Source organism: Ovis canadensis, chromosome 3, assembly GCF_042477335.2.
Source record: "Ovis canadensis isolate MfBH-ARS-UI-01 breed Bighorn chromosome 3, ARS-UI_OviCan_v2, whole genome shotgun sequence".
In the NCBI taxonomy this organism is placed as follows: domain Eukaryota; kingdom Metazoa; phylum Chordata; class Mammalia; order Artiodactyla; family Bovidae; genus Ovis; species Ovis canadensis.
The window spans coordinates 38,960,818-38,978,655 of NC_091247.1; the positions used below are offsets into that span (position 1 = coordinate 38,960,818).

A 17,838-nucleotide genomic window follows, 5' to 3' on the forward strand; every position below is an offset into this window, starting at 1 on the left:
TCAGCCCTGGGATTTCTTTGGAAAGAATGATGCTGAAGCTGAAACTCCAGTACTTTGGCCACCTCATGCGAAGAGTTGACTCACTGGAAAAGACTGATGCTGGGAGGGATTGAGGGCAGGAGGAGGACAAGGGGACGACACAGGATGAGATGGCTGGATGGCATCACTGACTCAATGGACATGAATCTGAGTGAACTGTGGGAGTTGGTGATGGACAGGGAGGCCTGGTGTGCTGCGATTCATGGGGTCGCAAAGAGTTGGACACGACTGAGTGACTGAACTTAACAAGTAATTTCTCAGTCTCAGTTTCTTCTTTTGTAAAGTAGGAACAATAATACCTTCTTTATAGGATTGTTAAAGGCTTAAATATATTTAAAGCACTCAGCCCTGTCTCTGACATGTAATGAGTAAGCATAAAATAAATACTATGATAAATTTGTTTGTTTTTTAAAAATGTTAGCACTTTGGGAAGTGATGATGATTTGTAATTATAGCCAATTTGGTATTGAGTTACCAAAGAGAATACATCAAAGACTGCTGAATTATGATATGCCTTCCTACTTAGGTATACGATTTTGCTAGAGTCTGTTGAGTAACAAAACTATACAAATAATCAATATTAATATAAAATTCAATGTAATCATCCTAAATGTTTTGATAAATTTGTTTCTTTAACAATTCTTCTTTTGTAAGCTTGGGCAAGAAAGCTTTATTTTTTTTTGTTTTCTAATTTTTCTTATATCTTATGGTTCTCTGAAAATGAATACGTCATAGTCCATAAGCTTGTTAACTAATATTTTTTCCTAGAATAACATTCGTTTTTCTTTTTTCTCTTTTAGTGAGATACATGTTTATTCAAACACAAGATACCCCAAATCCCAACAGTTTAAAGTTTATTCCAGGAAAACCAGTTCTTGAGACAAGGACCATGGATTTTCCCACCCCAGCTACAGCGTTTCGCTCCCCTCTGGCTAGGTATAGTATTATTTTTTATTTGCTTTTACCGAGAAACATAAGTAACTGACTTCAGGAGTTAAGGCAGCCTTAGCTATTGCACTTTCATGTGCGTTGCATCTCTTCAGTATAAAGGTTGTTTTCTTTTCAGGTAAACAATAAAGAAAAACAAGATTTGATATTAAGAAACTATTCTCTTGCAAAGTGATATACTTAAGAGATCTGTAGCGTGACTAAATAGAATTTATATTTTTACTTAAAAAAAAATCTGTCAAAATGGTAATGTGGCAGATATCCATTCTAAATCTTTAAAACGCTGTTTTTTAAAAAAAACATAAAAATGTGCTCATTTTATTCTCAAGGATAGCTGAATTTCTAGATGCTTCAAAATGGAGTAGTTTCTAAAATATTCCTCTCAGAATTCTAAATGATGATAATTATTAGATGTGGCATGAATTTTCAGTAAACTATTGAGTGGTGACAGTTTTTATTCATTTTTATTGAAGTATGGTTGATGTACAATATTGTGTTAGTTTCAGGTGGATAGCAAAGTGATTCTTTTATTTTTCTTTTTGGATTATATTCTATTATAGATTATTAAAAGATACTGACTGTGATTCCCTGTGCTACGTAGTATATACTTGTTGCTTATCTATTTTATGTGTAGTAGTCTTTATCATTAATCCCATCCTTCTAATCTGTTGCTCCCTTCCTTTCCCCGTTGATAACCATAAGTTTGTTTTCTATGTCTTTGAATCTGCTTCTGTTTTGTGTATAGATTCATTTGTATTATTTTTGAGGTTCCACATTTAAGTGATATCATACAGTATTTGTCTTCCTCTGACTTGCTTCACTAAGTATAATATTCTCTAGGTCCATCCGTATTGCTGTAAATGGCATCATCTCGTTCTTTTTTATCATCGAGTAATATTTCATTGTACCACATCGTCTTAAGCCAGTTATCTGTTGATGGCCACTTGGGTCGTTTCTATGTCTTGACTATTGTAAATAGTGCTGCTATGAATCCTGGCGTGCATGTATCTTTTGGAATTAGAGTTTTCATTTTTTTCTGGATATATATCCAGCAGTGGGATTGTTGAATCATATGGCAGCTCTATTTTTAGTTCTTTAAGGAACTGCCTTGCTGTTTTCCATACTGGCTGTACCAATTTACATTCGGTGGTGACAGTTTTTAAATTCACTAGATAAAGACATATTAAATATATGTCAGATGATAAGCCACAAAGGATAAAATTATAAAACCCCTTTTAAACTGATAGCTAGAGAAATCATTTAAAATATGTTAAAATCAGTCACATCAATTGAAATTTTTGGTAACCTAAGTCTGATACTGATCGCCAAGGATATTGAGAAAATAAAACTTAGATAACTGTTTCTGTATACACACAGCCATTTTATGTGTCTCATTTAGGGGAGCCAGAAATAAGCTTATCTCAGGAATGGTTTTCAAAGTTTCTAGTTAATCAACGTGCAAATTTCCTTTGACCTAAACGTGCCACTTCTTGGAAGATATCTTAGAGCATTTGTTTTTTGTGCTTTTTAATACAAGCCACAGTAAGAAATATTTTATATTATGATGCACTATACACAGACACACGAATACATACAAAGATATACCTATATCTGTGTATATGTATGTGTATATATATGAATCACATACGTGTGTGTGTGTGTATATATATATATATATATATGAAAGAATTGTTTGATGGGGCAGTTTTTGCCTTTATAAGGTATGAAACTTGGCTATATTTCCTTTCTTGTGCTTTTTATATTATTCTGTTCTGTTTTATTTTATTGAATAAAATCCTGGCTACTGCATAATTGATTTTACAACTTACTGGTGGGTTTGAAAAACACTGCCTGAAAGAATTACCACGTATATACATATGGTGTGTGCGGTGGTGTTCATTGTAGCCTTGTTGATAATGGTAGTAAGTTGGAAACAATCTAAATATCCATCAGTATGGATAGTTGGATAAACTTTGTCCATCCATAGCCCACAGATATTGAAAAGGATGAGGAGGAACCATACTTACTGTTATAGAGTGACATCTAAGACACACTGTTAGTGAAGAAAGCAAGTTGCAAAACAGTGAATACATTATGCGTTGTTATCTGTATGAAAACAAAACACAAAAATGCACTGACAAAAAAGGTATGGAAGAATGTGTATCAAACTGATAACAGAATTCTCCAGGCCAGAATACTGGAGTGGGTAGCCGTTGGCTTCTGCAGGGAATCTTCCCGCCCCAGGAATAGAACCAGGGTCTCCTGCATTGCAGGTGATTCTTTACCAGCTGAGCTATTAGGAAAGCCCAATAGTTTGAAATGTGTACATCAAATATGAGCTCACATATTTAGTATTTTTAAAAATGTAAAAATAAAAAAGCCCAAATTGATTCAGTTATAAATTGGTTGGAGATGATTTCTGTCAGATGTTCAATTGGCCAAAACCCTTTTCAAATTAATCTTTTAGAAGTCACCCATTTCTTGGGTTTACAGAATTCATTATCTTCAATCTTATTTTTGTTTAACAGAGAATATTTTTGCTGTAAACATGAGGACGGAAACCAGTCTGTCCTACTGGTCATTGTGTCCCTAATGCTTAGAATGGTGTCTGTTACTCTGTATTCAAATATTAGTTGAATGAATGAGTAAACAGTTAATATGTCTGACTTTAGGGAGGCATTTGACTTGTTTTTTCCTATCTTTGTAGAGAAGATGAAGAAATACAAGCAGAGGGTAGGCCTACCTCTAAGAACATGTGAAAGGGCTCTGAATGTCTGTAGTGGCCTGTTTATTCAGGACATTTTTAAAACCAGCAACATTAATAAGATATAATTATCAGTTTTTCAGATGATAGGATTTGCTTATCTGTTGGATGACAAAATTCAGAGACATTTTAAAAAGTTTTATTAGGTTAGAATGATAGGTTAAAGCAAATAAGATAAAATCTAGCAAGAATAAATATTAAGCTGTGTGCTTAAATTTTTTAAATGCCTAGCACAGTTATGGGATAGAAGAATCTGACCTCTCAACTACATTAGAAATATGCTTTAAAAAGTCAGTCAAAGAGTCCTAGTATTCAGCATAAGAGAAGTAATAGTTTCTGTATTCAGAACAAGTTAGACTGCCTTTGGGAGAGTATGTTTAGTTCTAGGTATCATATTTTGTTTTGGACATTGATGCATTGAAATTGTCCCAAGGAAAATAACCTAAATGACAAAGCATGTATAATAATGCTTGAAACTCCTGTTTCTTTTAGGGACAGAACTTCTGAACTCTTTTCTCCAAGCAGTCTCTATGATATGACCCATGTGTGTGCTCAGTTGCTCAGTCATGCCTGACTCTTTGCAGCCCCATGGACTGTATAGCCTGCCAGGCTCGCCTGTCCTTGGGATTCTCTAGGGAAGAATACTGGAGTGAGTTGCCATTTCCTACTCTAGGAAACCAGAGAAACTCTTGCCAACCCAGGCACTGAACCCCCACCTCTTGCGTCTCCTGTATTGGCAAACTGATTCTTTACCATTGCATCCCCTGACATATATCAGGTGTCTTCTTTTGCAATGTGCTTTCATTTGGGGGGAAAAAAAGCTTTGCTAATAGTACTAATCTAGGGTCCTACTTAGAGGTCTGTGTTTTGATTTATTGGATCATAAGCTGCAACCAAAAACTTTGTGATGACTTGCAGATTTAACATTAAGTGGTTGTGTAAAGGACCCAGCTGACATTGTTTCAGAAAAATTCCTAAATAATTTCAAAGCATTAATTTTGATAACATTCTTGCAATGGTAGACAAAAGGAGAACTGTGACCTCCCTTGGAGTATGTCAGCTTTTATTCCTAAAGTTGGGGGAAAAGGATACTGCTCTAGTGTCTGCTAAGTATGGTACATGTATCAGTGATTTGGGAGGGAGGCCGTATTTCAAAATCCTTTGAAGGGTTTTTCAAATTATAATCTGCCCCTCTTTCTCTCAAAAATTAGCTTTACTGAAGTATAATTTACGTACAATAAAATTCACCAATTTCAAATGTACAATTTATTGAGTTTTGATACTCATTCATTCAGTTGCTCAGTCGTGTCTGACTCTTTGTGACCCCATGAATCACAGCACGCCAGGCCTCCCTGTCCATCACCAACTCCCGGAATTCACTCAGACTCATGTCCATCGAGTCAGTGATGCCATCCGGCCATCTCATCCTGTGTCGTCCCCTTGTCCTCCTGCCCTCAATCCCTCCCAGCATCAGAGTCTTCCAATGAGTCAACTCTTTGCATGAGGTAGCCAAAGTACTGGAGTTTCAGCTTCAGCATCATTCCCTCCAAAGAAATCCCAGGGCTGATCTCTTTGAGAATGGACTGGTTGGATCTTCTTGCAGTCCAAGGGACTCTCAAGAGTCTTCTCCAACACCACAGTTCAAAAGAATCAATTCTTTGGCACTCAGCTTTCTTCACAGTCCAACTCTCACATCTATACATGACCAGTGGAAAAACCATAGCCTTGACTAGATGGACCTTGTTGGCAAAGTAACGTCTCTGCTTTTCAACTTGCTATCTAGGTTGGTCATAACTTTTCTCCCAAGGAGTAAGCGTCTTTTAATTTCATGACTGCAGTCACCATCTGCAGTGATTTTGGAGCCCCAAAAAATAAAGTCTGACACTGTTTTCACTGTTTCCCCATCTATTTCCCGTGAAGTGATGGGACCAGATGCCATGATCTTCATTTTCTGAATGTTAAGCTTTAAGCCAACTTTTTCATTCTCCACTTTCACTTTCATCAAGAGGCTTTTTAGTTCCTCTTCACTTTCTGCCATAAGGGTGGTGTCATCTGCATATCTGAGGTTATTGATATTTCTCCCTGCAATCTTGATTCCAGCTTGTGTTTCTTCCAGCCCAGCGTTTCTCATGATGTACTCTGCATAGAAGTTAAATAAGCAGGGTGACAATATACAGCCTTGACGTACTCCTTTTCCTATTTGGAACCAGTCTGTTGTTCCATGTCCAGTTCTAACTGTTGCTTCCTGACCTGCATACAGGTTTCTCAAGAGGCAGGTCAGGTGGTCTGGTATTCCTATCTCTTTCAGAATTTTCCACAGTTTATTGTGATCCACACAGTCAAAGGCTTTGGCATAGTCAATAAAGCAGAAATAGATGTTTTTCTGGAGCTCTCTTGCTTTTTCAATGATCCAGCGGATGTTGGCAATTTGATCTGGTTCCTCTGAGTTTTGATAACTATATACAATTGTGTATCCACCAAAAAAATACAAATATAAAACATTTTTATCACAGCAAAAGATCCCTCATTTCCCTTTTGTTTTCATTCTCTTGCTTCACCTCCCTGGTAACTTTTTTTTTTATGACATGACTTAATTTTTAAAATTGTATTAAAAAATGTTTTTTCTAGGAGGGAAGCTGATTCATATTGTTGTATAGCAGAAACCACAACTTTGTAAAACAATTATCCCATTAAAAAAAGATAAAACCAAATAAAAAATGATCAGTTAATCCAATAACAATGTTTTTTCTAGCTTCTGTGAGATGTAATTGTCATAAAACATTGTATAAGTTTAAGGTATACAGTGTGATGATTTGATACAAATACACATTGTGAAATGTTTACCACAGAAATGATAGTTGATACATCTCTCACCTTGGTAACTGTTGATCTTCTTATCCTATTGTTGTTCAATTGCTAACTTCTGTCCAACTCTTTGCAACCTCATGGACTGCAGCACACCAGGCCTCCCTGTCCCTCACTTATCTCCTGGAGTTTGCCCATGTTCATGTCCATTAAATCGGTGATGCTACCTAACCATCTACTACCATTTTGCCTTTTCTAGAGTTTCATATAAATGGAACCATGTAGTCTTTTGTGTTTGGCTTCTTTCATTTAGTATGATGATTTTGAGAGTCATCCTTATTCTTGTAGGGATCTGTAGTTCACTTCTCCTTACTGCCAAGTAATACTGTTGATACAAAGTATGTGTGTGCTCATTTACTCAGTCCTGTTCACTCTTTGCTGCCCTTTGGACTATAACCCTGGGCCAGACTGTCCATGGGATTTCCCAGGCAGGAATATTGGAGTGCCATTTTCTCCTCCAGGGGATTTTCCCACGTCTCCTGCGTCTCCTGCATTGCAAGTGAATTCTTTGCTGCTGAGACATTGGGGAAGATCTGATGCACTGTGTGCTTATTCCCAATCTGTTTTGTCATTCTCCAGGGCTTCCCCAGTGGCTCAGTGGTAAAGAATCCACCTGCAATGCGAGAGAGTGGGTTACATTTTTGGGTTGGGGAGAGCCCTTGGAGAAGGAAACGACAAGCCACTCCAGTATTCTTGCCTGGGAAATCCCATGGACAGAGGAACCTGGCGGGCTGCAGTCTATGGGGTTGCAAAAGTATCAGACACGACTAAGTTATTATCTCTCAATTTTTATTTTTTCACAGGCAGTTATTTAGGATTGAGGGAGTAAAAAGTGTCTTTTTTGGACCAGATTTCATCACTGTCACAAAGGTAAGCATAGAATTATATAAAACAAGATGTGATATACTTTGGGTTTTTTCTGAGTCCAGTGGTGCTGTCCAGAATATCCATGCTTAATGTGTTTTATATATACTGTTATTAAAAATCTCAAGTTTACTTCTCAAGATAATTATTTCATAGAATTCTCAAGTTGAAATTAACTTCCAGATTCCTTGTTTTTCAAGAAAGAAAAACAAGCTTCAGAGAGTTAAATGCAGTGTCCAAGACTCAACCTTGAAAGAAAGTGAAAGTGAAGTTGCTCAGTCGTGTCCGACTCTTTGCGACCCCATGGACTGTAGCCTGTCAGGCTCCTCCATCCATGGGATTTTCCAGGCAAGAGTGCTAGAGTGGATTGCCATTTCCTTCTCCAGGGGATCTTCCCGACCCAGGAATTGAGCCCGGGTCTCCCGCATTGCAGGCAGACACTTTGCCGTCTGAGCCACCACCTTGGCAGGACTAAAATTTAGGCTTCCAAGTATTGTTTTTACTAATTCTTAGCTTACGTTGATAGAGTACAAAGAGAAGCAAATAAATGATCAAATATATATGTCTTAATATATATATCAAATATATATATATGACCAACAGAATGATTGAATATTTGTCTTCTTTCACAGTGAGCATTTATAAAATGGCACCTGACATATTTTTGTGTCAGCCTGCCGTCCCACAATGACACTGTAGAGCTTCACAGATGAGAGCAGTGGGTTGTATACTTCTGCAACAGTTGGCTAATCTCTCAATGTCAAAAAATCAAGCTAAATATGCTATATCCATCCAATATCTGAGATCATATTTGCTACAAAAGACTTTCAAGTGTACTAGATTAATGAGAAATGAATTACTTAAATTTAAACTGCATATTCTTTTAAATCCATAGTTGATATATATGTGCTGAACTTAATCTCTTTTTTTTGCATCAAAATCAAAAGTATTCAGTGAACTCCTCTTAAGCAGTTTGGGAGGATTACTCTTATTGATTTACTTAGTTTTATTTTTTACTGTTCTGGGTCTTCGTTGGTTTGTGTGGGTTTTCTCTAGTTGCAGCGAGCAGCGGCCACTCTTCCTTGTGGTGTGTGGGCTTCAGTAGTTGCAGTACATGAGTTCAGTAGTTACAGCTTGGGGACTCTAGAGCACAGGCTCAGTAGTTTGTGCCTCATGGGTTTAGTTGCTGCAAGGCATATGGAATCTTCCTGGACCAGGGTCAAACCAATGTCCCCTGCACTGGCAGGCAGATTTCATCCACTGCGCACCAGGGAAGGCTATGGATTATTTCTGAAGGATACCAGTCTTGTTGACAGTTCACAAGTCCTCTAGCACAATAGCCATAAATGAGACATGTTATAGTTTGGGATCAACAGTTATGTCTTCAATGCTCTTAAGTAATATACATAGATTGAATTTTTTAAATAGTCATAGCATATCCTGTATAGTTCATCAAGGAGTTATATCCTATTTTATTAAAAGAATGGGAAGTCTGTTTATTATCCACTCAAAACATAGGATCCAACTCTTTTTACCTTATGAAAGAGTATCATTTAGTCATTTTGATATACCCTCTACGGAGCATATACACACACCACACTTAATACAGGTTTGATGAATGATTGAATGGGATATGTTCTAAGATTGTATCTTCTAAAAGTCATTATAAGCCAGCTCCTCAATAGTAACTGACATATTTTCTAGAAATGAGTGCTATTGCATGGTATAGAATACAAATAGGGAAAGAGTCCTAAAAGAGTCAAATTATTGTTTTATATTTGTCTTTGCTCTTAGATGAAAATGTAATGTTTTCCTTCAAATATTTACAGGAGAATGAAGAATTAGACTGGAATTTACTGAAACCAGATATCTATGCTACAATTATGGATTTCTTTGCATCTGGCTTACCTTTAGTTACTGAGGAAACACCTTCAGGAGAAGCAGGTAATGTGTTGGGAATTAATATTTAGCTTTTTAAAAAAATTGTTCTGGTTTCTTCACATTTGTCTTGATTTCTGAAAGCGTGGGAAACAGATTTTTGTCATTATACTTTATTGAACTCTGGAACCAATTCCAGAGGGGATAAAACCTCATGTATACTAGTTTTACCTGTCATTTTATAAAACTTGTGTTTACATGGAATATATTATAAAAAACTAAAAATTTCAGCTATAAAAATTTCAAACTACTATTATTTGTTATAATATTTATAATACTATAGTATAGTATGTTATAATATATATATTGTTTTCAAAATAATATAATGCTCAACAGTTTGCCCTTCTCTCAGATTTAACAGAAGTTAATTTTCAGCCTCAATTTAGAATTATTTCTAAACACACTATTAAAGATAATAACTATCCCAGTTTTCTTGCCTGGAGAATCCCATGGACAGAGGAGCCTGGGGGGTTGCAGTCCATGGGGCTGCAAAGAGTCGGACACGACTGAGTGACTTAGGCATGCATGTGTGCACATACGTCTACACACAGACACAAACCTTTGTATAATCACCTTTAAATGATACAGTTTAACTTCTAGATATATACTCTAAATGAGTCTGATAAATGTACATAAGACAACACGTGGAAGCATATTTCAACATATTTCAAACATATTTTAACGTGTTCATTGAAATATTTAAAAACTATATTAGCAGTTAAAAGGAGTGAGCTTGATTAGGAGATACCGATGTGAAAAGATATAAAAAATATTAAGTGGTAAAAGGAGACTGAAGTGTTTATTTACAGATTCTTATAAATATACCATTTATGCAAATTTTAAATAATACATGGAATAGTTACATGTGTTCTTGGTAAGATATATATGTAAAACTCATTTTGAGAGCCTTTGACTACCTCTGCCAAAATGTAAAAATACACAAGGCTGTTAACCCAGCACTGGAAATTTACCTCATAGATATATTTTCAAAAGTACACTGATGAATACTTTACACACATAAGAAGCAGGATTGTTAGAAATAGCAGCAAACTGGAAACAAATGATTTAAAAACTAGCCAAAAGATATATACTAAACTAATGATAGTGGTTGCCTGTAGAAGTGATGATGGCAAAAGGAACTTAGGTTTGCTGATGTAAGAGAATCTTAACTTAATTATATTCTGTTTATTTTATTTAAAAAATCAAAGTTGATATAATTTAATATTAATATGTTGGTATTTATATTGTTGCCAGAATCCTAGTGTTTGTCATAATGTAGTTTGAATTAGCTGCATTTTTAGTTTTCCCAATGATAAAGAGATTTTTTTCCAAATAAATGTAAAACCCATAAAAAAAGACATATGTGAAGATCTGTATATAATCTTACAAAGTAAAAAGGAAAGCAAAAATGGACTTTCCTGGTGGTCCAGTGGTTAAGAATCAGCTTGCCAATGCAGGAGATGTGGGTTTGATCACTGGACTGGGAAGATTCCACATGTCTTAGAGCAGCTAAGCCCCTGCACCACAGCTACTGAGCCCATGCACGCTAAAGGCCGCGCTCCAAAACGAGAGAAGCCACGGCAATGAGAAACTCGTGCAGCACAGCTGGATAGTAGCGCCTGCTCCCTGCAACCAGAGAAAGCCCACATGCAGCAATGAAGACCCAGTGTAGCCAAAACTAAAAAATTAAATAGACACATTTTTTAAAAAAGAAAAAAATGAAACAAAATGAAAAAACCAGGTTTTTGTTCAGATTTGTAGAACATTTTAGAATTTCCATTAGGCTTATATCTGTACTTAGTATGATTGTCATCATGAAAACCACTAAATTGAGGGGTTAAAAATTTAACTTAAACGCAGTTAAAAAAAACTTAAAAAGTGCCTTTTTGTCTCAAAGTTTTCATCAGGATCCAAGCACTGTCTTTTCTTTGCTCCTTTTCAATCCTTGAGAAGGATAAAAGTTTACAAATATATTGGCCAAAAAATTAAAACCCTAACATTATTAGTAGATCACGTTATTTCAGTATATTCACAGTTATCACCAAATGTTGATCAGTGCATCTTAATTTTTCTTCAGAGAATCAAATGAATGATCCTTCCATTTCCTCCATATCACTTATTTCACTATACCAAGTTACATGTTCTGTGCTTTTATTTTTTTAATGAGACATTAAGTTAAAATCACTTTATTTTAATATTTGTACTTGCATGGGTATAAAATTTCTTTTGTTGATATGTTTTATTTGTAATTGTTTCTAGGATCTGAAGATGATGATGAAGTTGTGGCAATGATTAAGGAATTGTTAGATACTAGAATACGGTATGTGTTCATCTTTCTACCTGAGATCAGATATACTACAGTGTAGCAATAAATTTTTGGTTGTCTCTGAGGTTGTAGTAGAGTTCCAAAACAAGTATAAGTTGATGTAAACAAAATAGGTAACCATAGAAATTGAATTTTAAAGTCTGCAGTTTCTTTACCATCTGAGCCACCAGGAAAGGTCCCTCCAAAATTTATAACACTCTGTCTAAATATAGTCAGTAATTTATGTAATTTATCTTTCATAGTCACTGTTTGGATTTGATATTATTATAATGCCAAATTTCTTAGAAAGAAGAAAATGACTTAACAGTGTTTGGGAGAACTGTGAGGAGAGAAGGAGTACCTCTTTTCAGGCTGCCTCCCCACTTTTGCTTATAGTAAACCAATGGTCCTGCTGAGAGTTCCAAAAAAATCTAGGTAAAATACACAAAGTTTGTTGTTGGACAGTATGATATAGCTGCCAAAGCAAATAAGATTCTGTAGAGAGGGAAAGCACACTGAAGCTTCTCTTGGGGTATTTACTCATTCTTGGTGTGAGGTTAGAATATGAGAAGGTGGGCGAAGAGCAGCCGTTGAGAAACAGAGAAACTGTGTTAACTTTCAGCAAATTTGTTGAGAATTTGGAGAATGAAGCTTTGACTTTAAGGAGCAAGAACCCAGAGGAAAGAAAAATGTAAGCCTTAGCACTCAGAGCTTCTCCCCACAAGGCACTTACTTGTTTTTAGCTGTGGAAGGAAAGAGACTAAGAAGTAAAACAAAAGACAGTTGAAAACCTGAGCAGAATTTTGGCAGTTTTATGGTGCTGGGAGTGATAAAAGTTGGAGTTTAGGATCTGTCAAGGAGGGTGGGGCCTCAAAGAACATCCAGGCTCTTAGTTGGGTTCTCTAGAGGACTATACCCTTGAAAGAGAGAAGCCAGAGGTAGACCAAGTCTTATGAAACAATAGGCCAGTATTGAATGAACTTAGTTCCACAGAGGGTTAAGCTGCTGCCACAAGATAGTGTGAACCCTTTCTAGTATAATATAATCTCAAGTCACTTTAGTTCTTCATATATGTTGTCCATCATTTATTGCCCCCGAAATTACTAGGCATAGAATCTGGGAACTGAACCAACAGAAAATAAAACAAATCCATTGATAACCTAGATGTGAGAGTTATCAGACATGATCTTTAAAATGATTGTGAATAAAACGTTGGAGAAAACAGAAAGTCAGATGAATTTCATCAGAAGACTGAAATCTATAAGAAAAAGTAATTCTGAAACTAAAATATACAATAGCTAAACTTAAGAACGCATTAGGTTAGTTGTATGTCACATTGGATACTGTTGGAGAGAAGATTAATGTACTGGAATGTTTTAATAGAGCAGTAGAAAATGCCCAGCTAAAGCACAGAAAAGAGAGTGGAAAATACAGCCAAAAAAAAAAAAAAAAAAAGATAGACATAGAATATGTGACAAAAAAAGTCTCACAATATCCTGTAGAGTTTTTAATATATGTAGAATTTAAATACGTGACAAAAATGTTTAAGGTGCTAAGTAGAAGAGTAAGTGTTCTTCATTCTTGGCATTATCTGGGAATTAATAAAAGTATAATTTATTTTGCTGTGCTATGTGTGCCCAGTTGCGTCCGACTCTTTGAGACCCTGTGGACTGTAGTCCGCCAGGCTCCTCTATCCATGGGATTTCCCTGGCAAAGAATACTGAATTGAGTTGCCATTTCCTTCTCCAGTGGATCATCTCAACCCAGGATCAAACTCGCATCTTCTGAGTTGGCAGGCGAATTTTTTACCACTGAACCACCTGGGAAGTCTGCACTAATCTATATTAGAGTCTAAGAAATCAAGAAGTAGGTATCTTATAAACAATCAATAGTAAAGACCACATAACCAAAATTCAATAGAGGGATAAAGTAGAATAATAATAAAGTAATACTTGTTTAATTGAAAATAATGCAAAATGATAAAAAATAAGATGGTTGTATAAACCCAAATATATTAGGAATTATATTTTAATGTATATAGGTTAATTAACAAGAAATAAAATTGTCAGATTGCCTGTTGAAAAAAAGCTATATATACTGCCTATAAGAGATACATACCTTAACTATAAGGACAAAGAAAGGTTGAAAGTGGAAGGATGGAGAAATACATAGCATGCAAAGAATGGATAAGAGAAAACTGGTATGGTTGTACAGATGTCAGACAAAATATACTTTATAGCTATAGACATTACTAGCAATAAAGATAAATCTTTCATAATAATAAAAGGGTAATTTCTGTGAGGAATATACACTAATTTTAAACATATACATCTAATAAAAGCTTCAGAATAGATGAAGAATATTTGAAAGAACTAAAATGAGAAATAGATAATCCACAATTACGGTGGAAGACCCAACATATCTCTCTCAGTAACAAGTAAAGCAAACATATACAATGATGAGTAAAGATACGAGAATTTTATACACATGCTTAACAAACCTGACTAAATTGACACACACGAAACATTACACCCAGCAAGAACAAAGTACTTATTTTTTTTCAAGTGTACATGGAAGATTTACTAAACGGGACTGTATTCTAAATCATAAAGCAACCTTGAACAAATTTTCTGGATTGAAATCATTGAAAATATTATTTTCTACAGTTAGATTAAGCTAGGTGTCAATTACCAAAAGGTATCCATGCAATCTATATATATTTGGAAACTAAACAGTGCTCTTCAAAAACACTAATGGTCGACAAAGAAATCACAAAGGAAATTTAAAAGAATATTTGCCTGACCTTTGGATAGGCAAAATTTTTTTTACAAGACATAAGAAAACTTTTAAGAGAAAGACATACAAAGTAGCCTATAATAAAAATAAGGCTTCTTCATCAAAAGATATCACTTACCATGAAGAAGCAAAGCACAGATTAGAAGACATTTATAATATGTATGTCAGAATATATTTAAAATCTCTTACATAATGTTAAGAAAAAGACAATCAAATAGAGACTGGAGCAGTCTCTTCACAAAAGCACTGGAGTAGCAATTCATGAGAAAGACAATAACCAAATAAATGACAGTAAACATGAAAAAGTACTCAACCTCGTTATAGATATTCAGATTAAAACTGTAGTGAAATATCACTGCAGATCCACTGGAATGATTAAAATTATTAAAACTGACAACACCAATTGTTGGCAAGTTTGTGGGGCAACAGGAACTCTCGTGTACTGCTGGTGGGAATATAAGTTTGGGAAACTGTTTGGCAGTAGCTACTAAATCTGGACATAAACATATTCTTGATGAGCAGTTTCACTCTTGGGTACATTCTCAGTTGTAGTTTATTAGTATGGCGTCTGGAGAAGGCAATGGGAACCCGCTCTAGTACTCTCGCCTGGCAAATCCCATGGACGGAGAAGCCTGGTAGGCTGTAGTCCATGGGGTCGCTAGGAGTTGGACACGACTGAGCGACTTCACTTTCACTTTTCACTTTCATGCACTGGAGAAGGAAATGGCAATCCATTGCAGTGTTTTTGCCTGGAGAATCCCAGGGATGGGGGAGCCTGGCGGGCTGCCATCTCTGGGGTCGCACAGAGTCAGACACGACTGAAACAACTTAGCAGCAGCAGCAGTATGCCATAGGACATTTGCAAGAATCTCCATAGCTGTGCCATTTGTAAAAGCCAAAAGCTGGTATTAACCCAGATGTCCATCAGCAATAGAATGAGTCCTTCTCTGGTGGTCCAGTGGCTAAGCTCAATACTCCCAATGCAGGGGGCCCAGGTTCAATCCCTGGTCAGGGAACTAGATCCTACATGCTACAGCTAAGATCCAGAACAGCCAAAGAGATAAATAAGTAAAAAATAGATACTAAAAAAAGAATGGATAAATTCTAGCATATTCACTTAACGGAATACTCTGTAGCAGTGAGATTGAATGAACTATTACTGTATGCCACAATGTGAATGAATCTTGAAAAGAGAAAAAGAAGCCAGATTAAAAAAGTTAATACTTTGTGCTTTTTAAATGGAATTTATGTTTATAAAGTTAAAAAGCAGGCAGAATTTGTCAGTGGTGATAGCAGTTGGGATAATGGCTCCCTTTGGTTGGGAGGAGTGGTAAAAAGGAAGAATAGGGTGGACTTCTGGGGCTCCAGTGTTCTGTTTCTTGGTCTAGAACATATATATGTTCAGTTTGTTAAAATACACTGAATTGATCATATGTGATTTATGCATTTTTTGAATTATTTATATTTCAATGAAAAGTTTTAACTGGAAAAAAAAAGCCAGCACATGTCAGTCTCCCTCCATTTACTTAAAAGAAGTGAATGAGTATACCTTAGGTAATCAGTATAATTATTAGGAAATTTGAAATCTTAAATGATGAATAAGATTAAAATGCAATAAGCAGATAAAGTTCTTGTATGAGTGAATTGGCATTTTATCTGAAAGTTACAAATGAGACTAGCTACTAACTGTTGTTATTCTTGTTTTTAAAAGTGGCTCTAACTTTGTGAATTTATTAATATAAAATCTAAGCTCTATGTTGTATTAAGTTTTTTCAATAAAAACTTATTTTATTTTAAATATATAGCAAATATTCTGTGTCTACAGGCCAACTGTGCAGGAAGATGGAGGAGATGTTATCTATAAAGGCTTTGAAGATGGCATTGTACAGCTGAAACTCCAAGGTTCTTGTACCAGCTGCCCCAGTTCAATCATTACTCTGAAAAATGGAATTCAGAACATGCTGCAGTTTTATATTCCAGAAGTAGAAGGCGTAGAACAGGTATGCCAATATTGTATGACAGTTTAGATTTAATATTAAAATGAATTTTTTGGAAAGAAAAGAAATTCATGACCTGACATTTTCTTCAACTGCTATATCATTGTGTTACCATTATTATCAGGCTCCTTCTTTGAGAATTATCTTTAGTGTTAATAATTCCCTGCTATGTGCTCAGCAGTTTTCCAAATATTACCTCATTTATTTTCTAACAATACAGTTTGTTAATATTAAATAAGTCACTTTCATTTTGTACTTGGGAAATAGAGGGCATATTGCTGTTCTGGCTGTAGAAAAATTATGAAAGGGAAACATGGAATTTTATAGGTGACATTTACAAGTCTTTAGTGGAAGAGCTCTACTACTTCATTTCTTTTTAATTGATTGATTAATATTTGGTTGCACTGAGTCTTTGTTGCTGTGTGCGGGCTTTCTCTAGTTGAAATGAGCAAGGGCTACTCTTCATTTTGGTGCACAGGCTTCTCATTGCGGTGGCTTCTCTTGTCGCAAAGCATGGGCTCTTGGGCATGCAAGCTGCAGTAGTTGCAGCTCGTAGGTTCCAGAGCACAGGCTCAGTAGTTGCGGCACACAGATTTAGTTGCTTCACGGCATGTGGGATCCTCGCGGACCAGGGATTGAACCTGTGTCTCCTGCACTGGCAGGTGGGTTCTCATCCACTGTACCACGAGGGGAGCCCCTCCACTATTTCACATTTAAATACTTCTTGTTCTTAAACATGCAGGCAAGAAGCCCTTCAAAGAATCATACTTTGTTGTACAAGGTACAGTTATAGATAGAGTTTTAGAGCTTTATTTATAGCCTGATGTTGACATTTTTATCCTGCCCAAAGATATCTAAGGAATATAGTACCAGTATTTTTCTCAGCAGTAATAGTGACCTTCACCCCAGTAATTCTCAACCAAGAGGCAAGGCCTTCTGGAGAGCGATTATCAAGGAAGGAAAGAGTATATGGAAATTAAAAATATGAAAAAACTCTTCAGATAATTCTGTGCCTTTAAGGAGAGGGCATCATCTCTCAGCTCCTGTGAGACTCACTCTTTTCTGGGCAGTACTTAAACCTGTCCCGTGGTACAACACATGCCATCTCCTCTTTGAAGTTCATATTAGTTCCTCGGTTGGAGTTAAGCTCTTCTTTGGTGCAAAGCTTCTGTGTGTCTGTTTCAGCTTTCTGATAATGGATAAGTTCCTTGAGAGAGTTATAATCGTACCTAGGTCTCGGTGTTCTTCTGTAACACTTAGCCTTGTGTGTTGTACATGTTGTTTACATAGTTTTCGTTAAATATTTAGAAACATTATTCCAA

At 35.9% G+C, this 17,838-nt stretch overlaps 1 protein-coding gene across 2 annotated transcripts in view; it reads left to right on the top strand.

The window, feature by feature from the left end:
* Positions 1 to 17,838, top strand: part of NFU1 (NFU1 iron-sulfur cluster scaffold) — a 28,123-nt gene that overhangs the window by 6,111 nt on the left and 4,174 nt on the right. For both annotated transcript variants that reach the window (XM_069582954.1, XM_069582955.1), the window contains 5 exons: positions 840 to 975; positions 7,420 to 7,486; positions 9,310 to 9,424; positions 11,678 to 11,738; positions 16,345 to 16,519. In XM_069582954.1, the coding sequence (XP_069439055.1) occupies positions 840 to 975; positions 7,420 to 7,486; positions 9,310 to 9,424; positions 11,678 to 11,738; positions 16,345 to 16,519 (554 nt within the window). The remainder of the gene's footprint in view (positions 1 to 839; positions 976 to 7,419; positions 7,487 to 9,309; positions 9,425 to 11,677; positions 11,739 to 16,344; positions 16,520 to 17,838) is intronic.